This window comes from Onychomys torridus, chromosome 3, assembly GCF_903995425.1.
Source record: "Onychomys torridus chromosome 3, mOncTor1.1, whole genome shotgun sequence".
NCBI classification, from domain to species: Eukaryota; Metazoa; Chordata; class Mammalia; order Rodentia; family Cricetidae; genus Onychomys; species Onychomys torridus.
Genome location: NC_050445.1, coordinates 132,971,373 through 132,990,633, shown reverse-complemented (window position 1 = coordinate 132,990,633; position 19,261 = coordinate 132,971,373). Strand labels below are relative to the sequence as shown.

Here is a 19,261-nt window from a genome sequence, read left to right as displayed (position 1 = left end):
ACAAGGACAAGTCTGCACTACCCGTTAGTTTTTCACGCCCATTCTTTTGCCAAAAGACTTTTGGTGCATGTGTGCGCACACGCGCGTGGGCGCACACAGAGTGTGAGGAAGGCACAGAATCAGACCTAGGCCTGACTGAACCCCTAGTTGTTGAGTTTAGGTAGGAACAGGGAGACAGACAGGTACAGAGCTAGCTGGGGCCTAGGCTGAGCCGTCAGATTTGCACAAGCCTTCCTGCCTCCATTGGTTTTTCCCTCTCCAGCCTACAGGACCAAGGATGGAAAAAAGTATGAAGTTCTAGTGTCAGGGCAGGGTAGCTCCCAGGATAGGGTTAAGAACAGTACCCACTGACTCAGGCTCCATGGGGAAGGTCTTAACCGTACCTGGAAAGCAGCTGATGTCTACATGGTCAGTGTGGACCAGGAGTGAGTTGGCCTTCCATAGATTCATGATCCATTGAGCCATAGATCTGGGCCCACCCACTTGCTGGAAGGGTAACAGAGCCTGCAGCCTTCCCCACCATACTCCTTGAAGCCTGAGGCTGACCTGACCCCATGCCCAGGGCTGCCTTTCTCCTTCCCCAGGGCCACTTCTTCTCATTGTGGAGTATGCCAAGTATGGCTCCCTGCGAGGATTCCTCCGTGACAGCCGCAAGATTGGGCCTGGCTATGTGGGCAGTGGAGGCAGCCGCAATTCCAGCTCCCTAGACCACCCGGATGAACGGGTGCTGACCATGGGTGACCTCATCTCCTTTGCCTGGCAGATCTCAAGGGGTATGCAGTACTTGGCTGAGATGAAGGTGAGCACCACAGACATTATGCTACTCCTGGTGCCCATCCCAGCCCCTGCCTACCCTGGCCAACCTGAGGGGTCCTGCCGTTTTGTCTTAAGTTTTTTGTTTTCTTCTACAGCTGGTACATCGAGACTTAGCTGCCAGGAACATTTTGGTGGCTGAAGGACGGAAGATGAAGATTTCTGACTTTGGGCTGTCCCGAGATGTTTACGAAGAAGATTCCTATGTAAAGAAAAGCAAGGTACCTGGCCATGCGTGCGCTGGCGAGTTTCCGGGTGGGGCAGTGGGCTCACAGCTGTACTGACAGGGTTGGGTGGCACCCTTAGAATGACTGGGGAAGTAGAAATCTGTCCCGTCCCTGGTGCTTTTAGTCAGTTCCCAAGACTTCCCAATACTATAGAACTAGTCTCTTCTCTGCAGTTCCCCCAGTTCTGTGGAAGGAGGCCACTGTTGGCTCTGTAACTGCCCTTCTGCTCCTAGGAGAGAAAAGTGGAATAGACGGGCCTGTGATCAGCCTTGTTTTGTTGTTTTATGTAGGCATCTCACTGGGATCTCTGTGTAAACGTGGGTCCAGAAATGCATCTCGGGGGTCTTGAGAAATTCCTCCAAGTCCAAGCAGTATGTGGACATCTGTTCACTGACGTCATCATATTCCCATGGTAACTGCCTTGCCTTGTCACCTGGCATCTGCTCTCCCAAAGTTCCCATGTGACAACACAGGCATGAAAAGTTCATGGGAGCGCTCAGGGTCCTGATGACCAGGCATTCGAGGCAGCACACACACACAGCTTTCTCTGCTGCTGCCTGGCTGTAAGGGTCATGGGTTCTTTGTGTTACCATGGGTTAGGAGGGCTGTGTGTGTTTGTTACGGGGTTTCTGTGGCGACTACAGATCTCAAAACTGCAGAGAGGAAGTAGAACGGGCTGCTGTGCCACACAGCAGAGGGTGTGACGGAGACTTCCTGTACACACACACATATGCACACATACATGCAGACATGCATACATATCTTTCAGGGAGGACTACGGTCACAGTGGAGGTGCACAGGTATGGCATCCAGGGGCTTTAGCAGCCCCTGAGAACACAGGCTGCAGACTCCTCAGACAGCACTATCAGATGCACGGTCATACTTCATTCAGGGCATAATCACAGACAAGTTCGAGCAATAGACATGACGGAGGATGTATGCTTTTTAAAATGATACATTCCTAAGACTTCCTTATGGAGCCAGCCTGGGCAAATGGTGAGGATCAAGGACAAGGTGTGTCCATTAAAGCTGTTCATTGTATTTTTGAAAAGGATTTGTTCAGTCAGATGCCCACACTGCTGCTGGGGCTGGGGGTAGGGAATGCTCATTCTGAGATGCAGGAAGATCCCTAAGAGAAGGAAAATCCAGCTTTGGTACACAAACATTTTCTTCTCTCAAGGGTTCTGAGATGAGCCTTGGTTATGGCATACCGAGTCTACAGATGGAAACTGGGAGTTGGTTTCCCAAATGCATACACTCTTGGGATACTAGAAAGGAATTTATCTTGCAAGACAAGCTCTTGGCTCTGTGCTGGGGAGCGCTGCTCCGCCCCACTCAGGGTTCCCCAGCGCTCTTGCAGCTCTGCTATAGGTGGATTTCTTGGGCTGCTTCTTCACAGGGCTGTGGCATATGAAAAGTTGTCCTCTGTGACTGTGGATGGTTGCCTTCACTCCAGTAGCATTTCAATAAAGCTAAAGGTTCAGGCTGGAGCTGTGACCCCTTCAAGATTGTGCATAGTTGGTCAGTCCCAGGAACTGGTACCCCATGCTCCCTCCAGAGCTGGGGTAAAGGAACATGGCCGACTGTCTTGGTTACAGAGCTCAGACTGTGTTCATGCCTTCTTTCACTACCTCTAGGGCCGGATTCCTGTCAAATGGATGGCAATCGAGTCCCTTTTCGATCATATCTATACCACCCAAAGTGATGTGTAAGTGTGGAAGTTGCCATTGTGGGAGGTGGGGGGGTTTGGTCCATGATGCCTGTCTCTGCAGCTTGGCTAGGGGATACTGCTGGTTCCCAAGACTCATCTGCAGTGTTGGCCCAGGCTAAGAGGTAATCAGCTGTTCATTCAGCAAGTGGCTGGGCCCAGGCAGCAGTGTTCTGCCAACCACAGTGGAATGCGTAGGAGTGGGGTGGGGTGGGGCAGTCACATGCCACTTCCCTCCCGTGACTTCCTCCACACCTCCCTCCTCTCCTCTGGGTAGGACCTGCAAACAGCTCCTCCCAAAGTGCTGGAAGGAATGTGACCTGGACAGGGCATCCTGTGATATTCACTGCCCCCAGGCAAGGGTTGGGAAGTCCACCACAGGTAGTCTTTTATGAGTTTGTGGACTGGTGTATCCCAGACTGGTTAAATATGGGAGCCCATACTTGCTCTTGCATCAGATGACAAGACATGATTGGTTTTTCTAAAACAAAATACTTGTTTGTAAAAGACAAACAAAAACCCCAAATCTTGATTCTATAGTGTTCTGTAATCTGCAGACATGCAGGTCTTGAATAGAGTGAGCTATGAAAGTAGAGGTCTTTCTTAAGCAATTTTAAATAGTAGTTTTCTGATAACAATGTTGACTTAGAAGGACTGGAAAATCCAAAGAAAAATACAATAGGAGACTAACAGCCTTGAATCCCAGTAGGCCCCTCCCTCCTGATGCTTCTATGGTGTGCACATATATACTTTATTGCCAGGTGATACGTGTTTTGTGTTATTTTTATTCCCACCCCATAGTGTTTCTTTACTACTAAATATTTTCTATAAAAGTTGTCCCAAAACTATAAAAATTTCACAGCACACCCTGAGTTCTGTTGCTGGGATCTTGCCCCTTTAAGTATCATTGCTCCAATGGCAGCAGTGTGGGAGGGACTTGAGCATCCCGGGGCTGGTCTAGGTAGGCAGGTGGACCTTGCCCAGCTCTTGTTATGCACCTGCTTGTGCAGCCAGAACTAGGCTAAAACCCCGTTATATCATCCACTTAGGCATTGGAGGCTAAAGATATAAACATCTGGGGTTCACCAAGGAGGCTTCAGGGGCCAGGAAACTGCTTACTGGTTCCCTTGCTCACCACAGGTGGTCCTTTGGGGTACTGCTATGGGAGATTGTGACCCTGGGGGGCAACCCCTACCCTGGAATTCCTCCTGAACGACTCTTCAACCTTCTGAAGACAGGCCACAGGATGGAGAGGCCGGACAACTGCAGTGAGGAAATGTGAGTAGACGTTAATGGCCAGCCTCTCTCTGCCACTCCTGCCCTGGGCCCTGGGTGGAAGTAAAACAAGCATTCATTCTCTGCTCCTTCCCGTAAAGCCCAGTGCCACTAACCCTGAATAAGGTGGCTGCTGGGGAGTGATGGGGCAGAGGTCAGACAGCCATCAACAGGTGTGAGATAGATGGTGGGGCCCCTGACCACATGAGGGCTGGTTCCTTGGAACTTCTAAGAGCTGTTTACTCCTATTGATGTAAGGAAAGAATGGTGAGCCTGCGGAGAAGGCCGCCAGAGGGCCCTGCCACATTGTCAGTGCCCTGCCCTTGGGCCCAGTGGAATAGCCTAGGAAGTGGAGACTCGGCTGTGGCGGCCCTGCCTGGGTGTCACCCCCTGCCTGTGCTTCCCTCCAGGTACCGCCTGATGCTGCAGTGCTGGAAGCAGGAGCCAGACAAGAGGCCAGTGTTTGCTGACATCAGCAAGGATCTGGAGAAGATGATGGTCAAGAGCAGAGTGAGTCCCAAAGTCACTGCCATAGGCTCACCGCGGGATGGTAGTTTGAGGCTCTCTGTCCCCACTATAAGGCCAGAGGAAGATGTCTGCACTATCCCAGAGGGCAGGCAGCGGGTGAAAACCTGCCCTGCAGGCCAGTCCTCTAGGGCCTTCCAGTAACGATAACATCTTGATTTCTAGCTTGTCTTCGGGCAAGAGCTCTCTTCACAGGCAAGTACTGGAGACTATTTCAGAATTCTGGCACCCAGGAATGTGAGTGTCCCTTCAAGGGCATCTTCCTGTCACCACATGTGACCTACAGGAATAGGAGTCTGGGCATGCCAGGTCTTCTGTATTGAAGAAGTTATGTTGTCCCCCGGATTTATTAACTGGTCATGTACGTTTCCAAAGCCTGGTTATGAGCCAAACACAACATGCAGGAGTAGTCAGTCTCTGCTGTGGTGAGAAGGTTGATTGGTTTTTGCCTAATGTTTATTGAGCAACTGTTGGTGCTGTGTTGTACTGGATGCCAGGGAGACAGAGAAACAAGAGCGAACAACCCAGCTGTCCTGCCCACCCTACTTCCATAGAACGCGTCTTCATCTGTACTAAAAAGTTACACTTCCTTCAAATTCCAAAAGCAGAAGTGCACAATCTAGGCTCCAAGGAATAAAATTTAGCAGTTGCTAAGTAAAATTTGGGTTGCTGGAGAAACAGCTTAGCTGGGAGGAGCAGCTGCACAATTTGAGGACCTGAGTTCAAATCCCAGCATCTATTAAAAAAAAAAAGAGCCAAGTGTGGCCAGTGCTATGAAGGACAAGGACAGAAACAGGAGGATTTCTGGGACTTGCTGAGAACCAGCTCCAGATTCAGTGAAAGTCCCTGTTTGGAGAGAGGGATTTGATGGAGACATCCCACTTAGGGCTGAGTGTTCAAAGTCTCTCATGTTCTGCGTATTGTCTGGCCGTGGGTCTCTGTATTGATTCCCATCTACTGCAGGAGGAGCCTCCTCTGGTGATGATTGAGCAAAGCACTCACTCATCTGTGAGTACAGCACAGTGTCATTTAGAGGTCATTTGATTGCTATGTTCCTTTAGTAAGTAGAATAGTAGTATTTTGTTTTCTCTGAGATCCCTGGGCTGTCTAGTCTCAAGTTCTCGGTCACCCAAGCAGTGTTCGGCATGGGTTCTATCTCAAGGAGTGGTCCTTAAGTCAAATCACTTATTGGTTGGTTGCTCCGCGAGCTTGTGCCATTGCACTAGCACATCTTGTTGGAGGACACCATTGTAGATGGAAGGATTTGTAGCTGGGTTGGTGTTTGCATTTCTCCTTTGGTAGTGAGCAGAGTACCTTCCAGGACCACAGGTTAAAGGCTCAGGTGGGCACCAGCTCAAGGTCTCCATGTTCAGTGAGTTGTGCAGGTCTTCAGCAACAGAGCCTTGCTTACTCTTTGGGGAGACTAATCTATACTATAGCCTTGGCAACAACCTGGGTTGTTTGGGGGTTCCTGTTGGACCCTTTGGCCAATGACTCAATTAGATGTAACCCATTCCTAGTAATGGAGGCTTCATTTGGTGATAGCCAAATGGGGTTCTTTCTCCCCTATTATTTGGCAATTTCATTTATATTGCCTTTACACACACACACACACACACACACACACACACACATTTATTTATATATATATATATATACACACATTTATACACACACACACATTTATTTATATATATATATATACACACACATATTTATACACACACACACACACACACACACACACACACACGTGTTTTAGGAAGCTTCTACTGTATTGGTTTTCATACTTAGCCCTCTAATGGTCCTTAATTTATCTATCTCCTCCTGTATTCTCTCCCCCATCTCCTCTTCCCTACTACTCCCTGTTTGAACATCCCATTCCAGCCCCCACCCCGTCTATCCACAACTATTCTGTTTTCCTTCCTAGGGAGATCCTTCCCTCCATACTTACTCCATACTAAAACTCTGCGGTTCTATGGATTATAGCTTAGTTACCATTGACTTAAAAGCTAACATCCACGTATAAATAATATGTACCATGTTTGTCTTTCTGGGTCTAGGTTACCTAACTCAGGATGATTTTTTTTTTCTAGTTCAATCAGTTTACCTGCAAATTTCATGGTTTAATTTTTTAATGGCTGAATAATATTTCATTGTGCAAGTACACCACATTTTCTTTATCCATCCATCTACAAGAGACATCTGGATTGTTTTAAGATTTCTGGCTATTAGAAATAGAGCAGCAATGAACAAGGTTGAGCAAGTGTTTCTGCGGTAGGATGAAACATCCTTTGGGTGTATGCCCCAGGTAGATAGAGCTGGATCTTGGGGTGGATCAGTTCCCAGCTTCCTGATTTCTGTAGTGGCTGTTCAGATTTGCACCCCCACCAGCAATGGGTAAGTGTTCCCTTCCTCTACATCCTGACCACCATGAGTTCTCACTTGTCACCTTAGCTCTTCTGACAGGTATAAGAGGAAATCTCAAAGTAGTTTTGATTTGCATTTCCCAGTTGACTAAGGATGTCGAACATTTCTTTTAAGTGCTTCTCAGCCATTTGAGTGTCCTCTTTTGAAAATTCTGTTTAGATCTGTATCCCTTTTTTAAATTGGGCTATTTTGTTTTCTTGATATACAGGTTTTTTTAGTTATTTATATTATGTTTACCTCTTTATGAGATGTAGGGGTGTAAAAATCTTTCCCCATCCTGTAGGCTGCAACTTTGTCTGAATGATGGTGTCCTTTGCTCTGCAGAAGCTTCTCAGGTTCATGAGGTTCCATTTATTAATGGTTGATCTCAATACCTGTGCTAACAGTATTCTATTGAGGAATTATTTGCCAAATTAACTAAAAGGAGAAAGAGAATATCCAGATTAACAAAACTAGGATGAAAAGGGAGATGTAACAACAGACACTGAGGAAACTAGAGAATTATAAGGACAGATTTAAAAACCTGCACTCAATCAATTTGGAAAATCTAAAATAAATGGATAATTTTCTCAATATATATCACCTGCCAAAGTTAAATCAAGATCAGATAAGCAATTTAAACAGACCTGTAACCCCTAATGAAATAGAAGCAGTCATTAAAAGTCTCTCAACCAAAAAATACCCAGGGGGGTGGGGATTTAGCTCAGTGGTAGAACACTTGCCTAGCAATCGCAAGACCCTGGGTTTGGTTCTCAGCTCTGAAAAATATATATATCCAGGGCCTGATGCTTTTAGCACATAATTCTACCAGACTTTCAAAGAGTTAATGCCACTACTCTTCAAATTATTTCACAAAATAGAAAAAAACGAAAATTGCCTAGTTCATTTCATGATTACCTGATACCTAAACCACATAAAGACCCAACAAGGAGAGAGACTTACAGGCCAATTTCCCTTATGAATATAAGTGTAAAAATTCTCAATAAAATACTTGCAAACTGAATCCAAAACACATCAAAAAGAACACCCACCATGATCAAGTAGGTTTCATCCCAGAAATCCAGGGATGGTTCAACATAGGTAAATTAATAAATGTGTAAATCCACCATATAACAAACTGAAAGACGAAAACCACATGATCATCTCATTAGACACAGAAAAAGCTTTTGACAAGATTCAACATCTCTTCATGACAAGAGTCCTGCAGAGAGGAGAGATGCAAAGGACATACCTCAACATAATAAAGGCAGTCTAGAGCATGCCTGTTGCCAACATCAACATAAATAGAAACTCAAAGCATTTCACTAAAGTCAGGAACAAAAGTTCTCCGTTCTCTGTATCTATTCAGTGTAGTACTTAAAGTCTTAGCTAGAGCAATAAATAAGACAGATGAAGGAAATCAGAATGATACAAATGGGAAAGGAAGAAGTCAAAGTGTCTTTATTTGCAGATTATATGATAGTATACTTAAGAGACCTGAAAAATTCTACTGAGGAATTCTTACAGCTGGTAAACACTTTCAGTGAAGTGGCTGGACACAAAATTAACTCACAGAAATCAGTAGCTCTCCTATATACAAATGACAGACTGAAAAGGAAATCCGGGGGGGAAAGCACCTTTCATAATAACCTCAAATAATATAAAATATCTTGGAGTAACTTTAGCCAAGCAAGTGAAAAACTGGTATGATAAAAACTTCAAGAAAAAAAGAAATTGAAGCTGGGTGGTGGTGGCAGGGACGCATGCCTTTAATCCCAGCACCCAGGAGGCAGAGGTATCTCTGTGAGTTCGAGGCCAGCCTGGTCTACAGGCACCAAAACTACACAGAGAAACCTTGTCTCGAGAAAAAAAAAAAAAAGGAAAGAAAGACATTGAAGAAAATATCAGAAGATGAAAAGATCTCCCATGCTCATGGATCTGTAGGGCTAATACAGTAAAAATGGCCATGCTACCAAAATCAATCTACAGATTCAATGCAACTCCATCAAAATTCCAACACAGAGCTTTACAGACCTTGAAAGGATAATTTTCGGCTTCATATGAAAACACAAAAATCCATGGTAGTTAAAACAATCCTGATCAATAAAGGAACTGCAAGAGGTATCATGATCCCCTATTTCAAGTTGTACTATAGAGCTATAGTAATGAAAACAGAATGGTATTGGCACAAAAACAGGTTGATCAGTGGAATCAAGTTGAAGATGCAGACATAAGTCTACACACCTATGGACACCTGATTCTTTTTTTTTTTTTAATAAAGAAACAGAAATACACAGTGGAAAAAGGCAACATCTTCAACAAGTGGTGCTGGTCAGACTGGACGGCTGCAATAGAAGAACCCAAACAGATCCATACTTACCACCCTGCACAAAACTCCAAATGGATCAAAGACCTCAACATAAAAATCAATAGAAGAGAAAGTGGGAAACAGCTTTGGACTCATTCACACAGTTTTTGTTGTTTCTTGAGAAAATCTTACAGATCTGTAGGTACAGGGTTGTTCTGAGCATCAGTAAAAATAGATGACCAAACCACTGTGTTGAGAAACCGCCAGGACAACATTGGAACTGTCTACATCGTTAAGCAGTGTAACCTAAGTAGCAAGTACCTGACACTCCTTGTTCATGGGAGCTGAAGCCTGTATCTGTGCCCTGGCATAATGACTCTGTGGAATGCAGAGGTCCTGGGAGGGAAGCTGGAAAGGATCCACTGGATTGAATCTACCACTTGGCACACTGTGCTTTTGCAGGAATAATGGGTCCACAGCAAATGCTTTCAGACCCAAGAATACAAGAAGCCACTTCCCCAGTCTTCTGCTCTTGGCTGGATTAAGAAACCAAAGTGCCATGCCGCATGCCATCCTCCTGAGTAGAGGGCTGTGGTCTTAAAGAGAGGCCAAGAGACAGTATAGGGTAGGGACACAGCCAGAGCCTCTGTCCCATGAGCATTATGGGGCCCTGAGTATGTTTTAGAATGGTCCAGGGTCAAAGATGAGTGGTTATCTCTCTCTCTCTCTCTTCCAGGATTACTTGGACCTGGCAGCATCCACCCCGTCTGACTCACTGCTTTACGATGATGGCCTCTCAGAAGAGGAGACGCCCCTGGTGGACTGTAACAGCGCTCCCCTCCCGCGCTCCCTCCCTTCCACATGGATTGAAAACAAACTCTATGGTAGAATTTCACATGCATTTACTAGATTCTAGCCACGCTGTCCCTTCTGCACCATCCCAACTCTCTGTAATGCTTTTTAAGAGTGTTTCTGATCCTAACGAAACCAAAGCCTACTCTGCACCCTTTTCTTTGTAAATTTCCGACTTTGCATCCAGTTTACATTCAGGCATTTTGCAGCTATGTCTTTCTAAAAGGATGTGGAAATAAGTGTCATTACCACGCAACCCCAGCAACTTAAGATGACACAGGAGAAGCGGATTAGAGCAGAATTCTCAGGGGACATTGGGAAAGCAACTCGCAGTACTTCTGACTTCGTTTCCTAGATTAATTTTCCTGATCTGGGGAAGGATTCAGTATAGCCAGGGGAAGCTGGCATCCCCAGCTTGCAGTGGGAACATAGCTGGGGGGATCCCAGGCTGCTCCTGCGCTGATGGGTACCTCACGAAAGCCTTCCACATTCCCGCTTTCAGCTACTCGTCCACCGCCACGCAGTGTGGGGCAGCAGGAAAACCACGTGGGCCCTGGGCAGACACCAGACTGTTACTGTCACATCCTTTGCACCCTCTCACCCCGTTACAATGTTGTCACTTACGAAGCCAGTGCTAAACACTGAGCCAATGCTTTCTGAAAGAACATAGTCTGTGGTGCTGTGGCCTTGCAATGGACAGTAAATATGGTTCTTGCCAAAACTCCTTCTTTGTCTTGGATTAAATACTTGAAATTTTTTCTGCTTCCTAACTTCATCCTTGTTCCTTTTTGAATTCTTGATGTTTTGAGCACTTTCAAGCTAAGGTAGGTTCTTTCCACTTGCTTCCTGAGTCACAAGTCCTCACTGGCTTTGGGTGTAGTTGCCTTGAGTACTGACGATGCTGCAGGGCACCCTCCATGGGAAAGGAAGCCTTCCTTACATTTTAGCTGGGATGACAGATGAATAGCCTCCTTTACCTGAGAACATTTTCTACAGTGTTCCCACTACAGGAAGCTGTGTGGTCCAGCCCATTTGCTGATGCATTACACTGTTCTAGGAAAACAGCCAGGCAATTCACCAGATCTATTTCAGATTGGAGAGTCTAAACTCATAGACGTTGAGACTGGTAGAGTCTGCTAAATTACCTTTGCCAGGAGCACGTGGTATTGCCGAAAGTAAAACAGTGTTTTGGAAACGTGGGATGCAAAACCATTCATGTAATTGGCACGGAGAGCGCAAGTTGGTTTAACCGTCAAGGGGAGTTTTGCCAAGGCCTTACTGTCTGCACATGAAGTCTGAGTTCTTCAGTGCAGAACAAATTATCTGTTTTCATTTTTAGGCATGTCAGACCCGAACTGGCCTGGAGAGAGTCCTGTACCACTCACGAGAGCCGATGGCACTAGCACTGGGTTCCCAAGATATGCAAATGATAGTGTATATGCTAACTGGATGGTTTCACCCTCAGCGGCAAAATTAATGGACACATTTGATAGTTAACATTTCTTTGTGACCGGTAATGGACTCCCAAGGGGGAAGAAACATACCAAGAGCACCAAGTCCACTGGCCCCTTTGTGCCCATCACACTGGCCAAGACCAGCCCACGGTGGCAGACGTGTTTTTCTGTAGTTGTTTTAGCTGGTTTCCAAAGTGGTTTTACTTGAGTTTACCAGCTGGTGGTCCTCCCTCCTGGCACACTTGCCCCACTGGGTGGGTGTTCAAGTCTCTGGCTTAGAGGCTCTGGCTCTTTTTAGTGTCGGGTAGCACCTCTGTTGGTCTGTTCATCAGTAGCCACCATGAGCTCTGGCTTCACCTGTGTGGGGTCTGCCATTCACAACTTGTATGAGAAATTGTTCCTGAACTGTATTTTCCTGGTTGATAAAAACCCACTACGCAAAAAAAAAAAAAAAATTTTCAACATGAAGCACACAGACAACAACATCATTGAAAAAAAGGCCAGAGTGACCTGTCCTTGTTTAGAATGAGAGCCCAGTAAGGGTCTGGGTGGCAGCATCCGAGCCCACCAGGGCTGGAGGGGAGAAGAGGCCTCAGGGCAGTCCTCAGCTCGGCATATGACATCTTGAATATAGATTTTTGTTGTTTGTTTTTATTTTTTTAAAAAAACCATACAACCTTTTCTTAGGAAAATGTTTTGTTTCTGTCATGGTTAAATGGCTCTTAGATTTAGCACAATGGAGAGGTTTGGTGCTGCCCTTGCTATGGACAAGGCAGCTTGAAAGAAGTGGCCCCACAAGACGTATTTTCCCCCTTGAGCCCTCTACATAATTCTCACGCGCTCAGCACTGAGTGACTCCTGCCAGCTGACCAGAACAGGATGAAGAAGGGGGCATTTGAAGTGGAGTGGCCTTCAGGCCCAGAATTGCTGGCAGCAGAGGCCTCAAGCCACAAAGGCTGCCCCCTAGCACACCATCCTGCAGTCCATCCCACCACCAAAGAGTGCACTCACTTTCTGCATCCGGGGCAGGTGGGTTTGTCTCATTGTAATTGGTGTCTTGTCAGCTCACGCCCAAAGAGAAGAACAGAACAGTTCAGCTAGTTGTATTAGAAGTTGCCCTGATAAATGGCTGAGGTGAGAGAACAAGGTTTTGGCTCTTATAGAGCTCGTGTGAAAGGCACATGGGTCGGCTCTTCCTGTCTGTCGTTTATGCTGCTACGGCACGTGTTTTGGTTTCTTTGGTTCTGACCATGACTCACCTGTAAGGTTCTTAACTTTCTGTACTGATGGTTTGTAGCCACGGACACTCCACCCTCCTCTGGGGTCTCGGGGTGCCGCTTAGAAGTCTCAGCAGCTCTTTTGGCTGTCTCTGGACTGTCACTTCCCAGGAAAAGGTCACATTACCAAAACACTGCCTGGTCTTCAGACTTAAAGCACTGTGATAGGACTCTGAGTAGTCGTAGTAAAATACTATATTTTATGGGCATTTCACAAACACAGTAAAATTTTGACATTTTATGTGGCTGAGAGTGCTCAGATAAGTATACCAGATAGAGCCTTAGGAGTGTGTAATTTTTGTGTGCACACACAGCCAGGCCAGACAGAAAGATGAAAAAAAAATGCTTATTTAGGCATGTAATATGGCTTTAGTTTGGGCCATCTTTTTTTCAGATACACTGTGATAAGTTGTTTTTATATATATATAAATATCTCTAGTCATGAGACCCTTTTTGTTTTTCAGATGTACTTAATGATAGTTTTATTAAGTGAAAAAATAAGGATAAACTCAGATTATTCAACATGCGTACACAGTAAGTACGAGTGGCCACAGCAGGTTGGCTCTCCTGGGCTGAGAGCTCCACATCTAAATAGCTGGCCCATCTGTGGGGAGTTAACACTTAATAACCACGTGTCCATCTGTCCCTGAGATAGAAAGGTACCCATACTTGTTCAAGTACCCATACTTGTTAGCACTATCAGACAGATTTTTTTCCTCTACATATATGCAGAAATTACCACATACTAAATAAATATTACTGAGTATTAAGTAGCAATCTGTCAGCTTTAAAGTTTGTTAAGATCCATTTAAGAAAGGCTATTAAACCATGCCGTGTCAATTTGTTTTTGTAATCAAGGTGACTAAGGACATTTCAGTTGTGTAAATAAAATGATGAATCATAAAATGTGTCAATTTTCTCTTTTTAACTTCCTGTTTGCAAACAAAAAAAAATCAGGTTGCTGGTTTTAAAGTGTCTACACATAATTAAAATGTCACATAGAATCTATGGGCATACCCATGGGAGAGCAGTGGAGGTGAAGGTGGGGGTGTTTGTAGCAAGCGTGAGAGCAACAGTGATGAAGGACAGGCAGGGTGTTACTCCTCTGTCCCCTACGATAGTTAAGTGGTAAGTTGCCTAACCCTGCAATTATAGGATTTCCTTCCTGTAGGCCATCTTCCTTAAAACAAGGCAGTGGCCAGTGGTGATGCTGTGCTCTGGAGTTTTTAACTGTTAGTTTCCTGAAGCTTCAGTAATTGTGTCTCAGTCATTAAAACTTAAAATCTGCATAGCCATGAATAAAAGTCACAGATGGCGAAGGAAAACGTCAGCCACTTAGAAAGCCTAACATACCAGCTACTTCTGTTTGTTTTAGCCTTGATATTTTGGGGCTGTTCAAGCCCCATCAGCTCCTTCATCCAGGGCAAACACTCGTTAGTAACACCAGTCTCATCTGTAACCGTGTTGGGTGCTAGGAACCTGAGTTTTTTCCAGTGTACACACATGTGCACAACAGACTTTGCATGTATCACCCAGCAACAACCTCATCCTTCAAGGCCAAATGCCAGGCCACCCTGCCAACCTTTGCTTTCTCTTACTTCAGTCTGGACTGCAAAAGCTGGAAAGAAATTTAATGTTTCAGAAGTACCTCGGGCAATGTTTTACATTAGAATGTTGGGAACAATTTCTTCTCAACAGCATAGACTCCATGAGGGTCATGTGTCTCTGTGTGTCTGTTTTTTTTTTTTTTTTTTCTCCCCTAGAAAGCATACCAACTCCCAGGAAGGATTCCTTCCTCAGGCCATGTGGTCTGCTTATTTGGGTGGAGAACTAGCTAAATATATCCCAAGAGCAGGTCCTTGATAAATGTTTTCATATATAGAAGAAGAATTGACAGGGAAGCATATTTCCCACTGCATACAGAGAGCATTTGCCCTAGACAGGATAGAGGGACGCCATCCCTCCTTCAAGCATGTTCACATAGCATATTAAGCTTCCCCAGCCTGTAGAGGGCTGGTCAGGAAGGCTGAGGACTTTACCTCTGTGGCTGTAAGACATATATGAGCAAGGATTCTGTGACCCACTCTTCAGTGTGCAGATTGGCCAGTCTGGCATCGTCTCCCAGCCCGAACAGAAAGTCCCTCTTTGATGGCCGCACCTTAGCCAAGCTTCATAGGACTTCCCACTTCACTGGGTGCTAGGACTCCTAGGATGGATCATCTTGGGTAAGATTGTTAGAAACCAGATTTTATATATAGGGAATGGTTCGATTTGGTCGCATTGCCATGCTCTATAACAATGTCAAGTGACATTCTTGAGGGTAAGCAGATAAGTTTCATTCACTTCCAATGTTACGGAAACATGAACATTTTTTAAAAGTCAGTTTATCCTTGTGACTGTGGCATTGTGTGTTGTGGCAAGTGACAAGATGTTTTTGCAGCTATGGGGACATGTTAAATTACAGGACCTGGCCAGTGAGATCTCTCGGCTGAAGCCCAGACACAGGAGACTTGACAGGGACACATCTTGCTGTGGCGACATTGTGAGCAATGGGGTTGGGCAGTAAGAAGGGAGCCCATCTCCTGAGGGCATCCAAGCCATTGTGGCTTCACTGTCGCCCTCCTATACCAGGATACCTGTGTTGGGTGACACAGTAATTTGTTAAAGTAAGTGTTGGTAAGAAAGATAAGGGAGGGCATCCTACTGCTAAAATATCATAACTAGTTTTCAGTTGGGGGCAGAAACGTTTTTGACATTGAATGCAGATATTCACCTTGCAAACTGTCAACTTCATGAATAAAAATGTTAAGGTTACTTTAAGTGTCTGAGTATTTCATCTTTATCACTAGTCCAGATTTAGGACTGGACCAACTGTGTCTTTTATTGGCTGTTTTCACCTCATCTGCACTCTGATCCTTTTGTAGGTTTAGAAAGTTTAGAAATGTCTAGTCTGTGTTTAGGTAATATGTAAGGCTGCTTTTGCTACCTGAGGCCAGAGACCTTAGCCAGAGATGGTAGTAGATGGATGGTGCTGAGTCATACCCCTGGTGTGAGGCCTCCATTCCCATCAAGGCTTTCACATATCTTGGGTCACCCCTGAAAGTTTTAAAGAACTTGGCAATTTTCCTGGTAACTCTGGTCATGGGGCCTGGTAGAGTAACATTCTGAATTCCTGAAAACCATTGGGTAAAGAAGCAGACTGAAGCTTGAGGGGTGTCATCAGTTTACAGATAGAAGTCACTCTCCTAGAAGCCCACTTTTCTAAGAATAGGAATAAATACCCAGCAGGAGAGATACCAGGATCACAAAAAAAAACAAAAACGAAAGAGAAGTACTCTCCACACTTGGGAGGCTGAGACAGGAAGGTCACCACTACAGTGGGAGAGCTTGCCTCAGAAAAAAGAATGACATTAAGGTTGGGAAAGTTCTGGCTTCCTAGAAAATACTCAAGGAAGAACTGTAGCAGTGTGCATTTTTTGATTTATTGCGGGAATCACCCACACTATGATTGCCTGTTAGCTGCAAAGGCTGTTTCCTAGCTGCTAGGGAGAGGGGACTCCCAACCTTTTGAACTGCATGCACAATGTGCAGAAAGCACCAGGGCTGCAGATTTCATGAGTTGCCCGTGCTGGGGTGGGCTTTTGCCAACGCAGCTGCCTCTGAGTCAGACATGCTCCTCTAACCCAGTAAACCTATCGGGTCTCCAAGTCGGACCCTTGGTGCCATCACTACTTTTGTGTGGTGCTGGTTCCCTGTCTGGTAGGCAGAGACATTGGTTCATGTTGCTCAGGATTAGTGCCACACAACAGATGGGAATCCATTTGTCTGAATCGGTGAAGAATGTCATAGAGAAATTGACCTAACACCTACCTGAAATCATTTGGTGCTACCATGCCATGCTCTTGGGAGCACCTGAGGTTATCTAAGAAAGTTCTTAGATTTTCCCCAGTCTTCCTCCTCAGAGTCAAGAGTCTAAAAGTGTCTCTTACAGTGTCTTCTTGAATTCCACCAGAGGTTCATCCTTTGACAGTTACTTGGTTCTAGCTATTGCTTTGGGCAAACCTCCTTGTTTAGCATAATAGTTTGCCACAGCAGGTTTTTTTTTTTTTTTTTTTAACTTCAACATAACCCCTTTTAGCAGAGTCCCTTCCTCTGAAACAGTCTTCTTTCTGAAAAATAGAAGTGTAAAAGTTACTTAACTTGCTGGCCATTTTGGTGGCATCCTGTGTACAAAGTCATGAACATCCAAAGGCATGTGCACTCCAAAAGCATATTTCCTGTCTCTTCTCTGTGTTTGTCCCATGGGCTAGCTAGTTGACAAGTTGTATGTGTTATCAGACACGGAGACTGACGTGTCTCGGGGGAGGACTGTACTCTAAAGAAGTAGAGCTTACATTGCTACAATAGATTCCATTTGATAACTTCAGTGTTAACGTGGTTCATCCACCAGTAAGTCTTAAGTCCAATTTCTCAGGAGGAGGATCTAATAGTTGGAAGTGAGGTCAGAGAGCAGACTAAGTGAAGCAAGACAGTCACCAGGTTCCTTTCCCTGAGGGGCAAGAGGGAGGGGATTCCACGCTGCAGTAGTGAAGGGTACCACAAGCAGGAGAGCAGTCGAATCTCATCAAATTAGTTGACCCAGGAGGGGAAAGGTTGCAATGAAGAAGGGCAGCTATAGACGAAACACAGAGCACAAATGAAAATTTAGCAATGAAACCCATTATTTTAAAAAACAACTTCACACCATCTTGGCTTCTTCAATAGCAGAGTGGAGGTGCTGTAAGTGCCAGCCATGAGACATCCTTAAGATATGCATTAGGGTTCTCTAGAGAAACAAACAAAAAAATGATGAAATATATTATAAAATGGGACATAGTAGATTGGCTTGCATGGTGTCTTTGTTATGGTTTTTATTACTGTGAAGAGACACAATGACCATAGCAACTCTTACAAAGAAGACATTTAATTGGGGTGACCTACAGTTTCAGAGGTTCAGTCCATTATCATCATGATGGGGAGCATGGTGGTAGTAAGCAGACATGGTGCTCCAATAAGCAGACATGGTGCTGGAGCTGAGTGCTACATCTTGCAGGCAAAAAGAAGTTGACTGACAGTCACACTGAGGGAAGCTTGAGCAAAAGAGACCTCAAAGTCCACCCCACAGTGACACACTTCCTCCAACAAGGCCACACCAACTTCAACAAGGCCACACCTACTAATAGTGCCACTCCCTTTGGGGGCCTTTTTTTTTTCAAACCACCACACATGGTAAGGGCTGTATAGTCCAACAATAGCTGTCTGCATGTTGGAGAGGCTGAAAATGCAGAAGCTATTCAGTCCCTGAGGCTAGATCTGACACTGAAGACCTGGAGGGTTCCCAGAGAGATGCTGGTCTTCATTTGATATTGAAAACCTAAAGGAAGCTGGGTTCATTGTCAGCAGAAGATGGCAACAGGATCAGTGCGCTCACCAAGAAGCACAGGCAGACGGGCACCATTGGTCCTGCTGTTCCCTTGGACCTCTCCATACTGCCACCGCCATGGGAAGATGCCACCTGCTCTGGTAGAACAGCTTTCCCCTCTGCTAATCATCAGGAAGCACCCTCAGGGGTCCGCCTGGAAGTTTATCTTGGTTGGTCCCTCGTCAAATCAAGTTGAGAGTCAAGGTTAATCATCATAAGACAGAAGCGCAAGGTTGATCATTTTTCTAGTTCTGCTTTTAAGGCACGTTGGGCAAGCATGAGTAATGGTTTAGTGAAACTTTTAATTAGTTCTGCTCCCATCATTTCCCCCTATATCTGTGGAATCTTGATTCCTTAACTGGTATCTGCATAACATGAGATGCAAAAATCAATGGTCCACACAGAGTAATGTCAACCTACCTGTGCATGAAGAAGCCCTCTGGAACCTCCCACAGGGCCCAGAGGCTCTACTAGGAATTAACCATCACGGGTCCTTTTGAAGAGAAAGTTTCTCCTTAGTAAAATTTCAAGACTGGAGGCTAGAGAGATGGCTCAGCAGGTAAGAGCACATGCAATTCTTGCAGAGGACCCTGGTTCAGTTCTCGGTACTCAAATGGTGGTTCGAAACCACCCATAACTCCAACCCCAGAGGAATCTGGCACCTTTTTCTAGCCTCTGCAGACACCAGGCATGCACATGGCACATAGATATGCAGGTAAAACATTCATTCTCAAAATAAAAATAAATCTTTAAGAAGATTTTGAGGAGATTTCAGGGCTGATGTCACAGAGCAGGAAAGAAGGTTTTGCAGTCAAAGGCTCAAGGCTCAACGCTTTCAAATGAAGGCTGGAGAACAGATAACATCTGTGGGGTATTTAAAATGCTTGTTACCTGGGTTAAATGTTTACTCCAAGGAAGAGATGCAATAAGGAAGCAACGTTTAAAGCAGAAA

The 19,261-nt window shown here is 45.2% G+C and overlaps 1 protein-coding gene across 2 annotated transcripts in view; it reads left to right on the top strand.

Annotated features, from left to right (window-relative positions):
• The window catches only part of Ret (ret proto-oncogene), a 43,074-nt gene extending 29,315 nt beyond the window's left edge, over positions 1 to 13,759 (top strand). The window contains exons 14-20 of one of the 2 annotated variants that reach the window (XM_036182406.1): positions 585 to 799; positions 912 to 1,034; positions 2,678 to 2,748; positions 3,889 to 4,026; positions 4,434 to 4,533; positions 10,002 to 10,149; positions 11,457 to 13,759. In XM_036182406.1, coding sequence (XP_036038299.1) covers positions 585 to 799; positions 912 to 1,034; positions 2,678 to 2,748; positions 3,889 to 4,026; positions 4,434 to 4,533; positions 10,002 to 10,149; positions 11,457 to 11,614 — 953 coding nt within the window. In that variant the 3' untranslated portion in view covers positions 11,615 to 13,759. Of the gene's footprint in view, positions 1 to 584; positions 800 to 911; positions 1,035 to 2,677; positions 2,749 to 3,888; positions 4,027 to 4,433; positions 4,534 to 10,001; positions 10,875 to 11,456 lie in introns of those variants that run through there. The other variant, XM_036182407.1, reaches the window with a different exon arrangement.
• Positions 13,760 to 19,261: the final 5,502 nt, after the last annotated feature.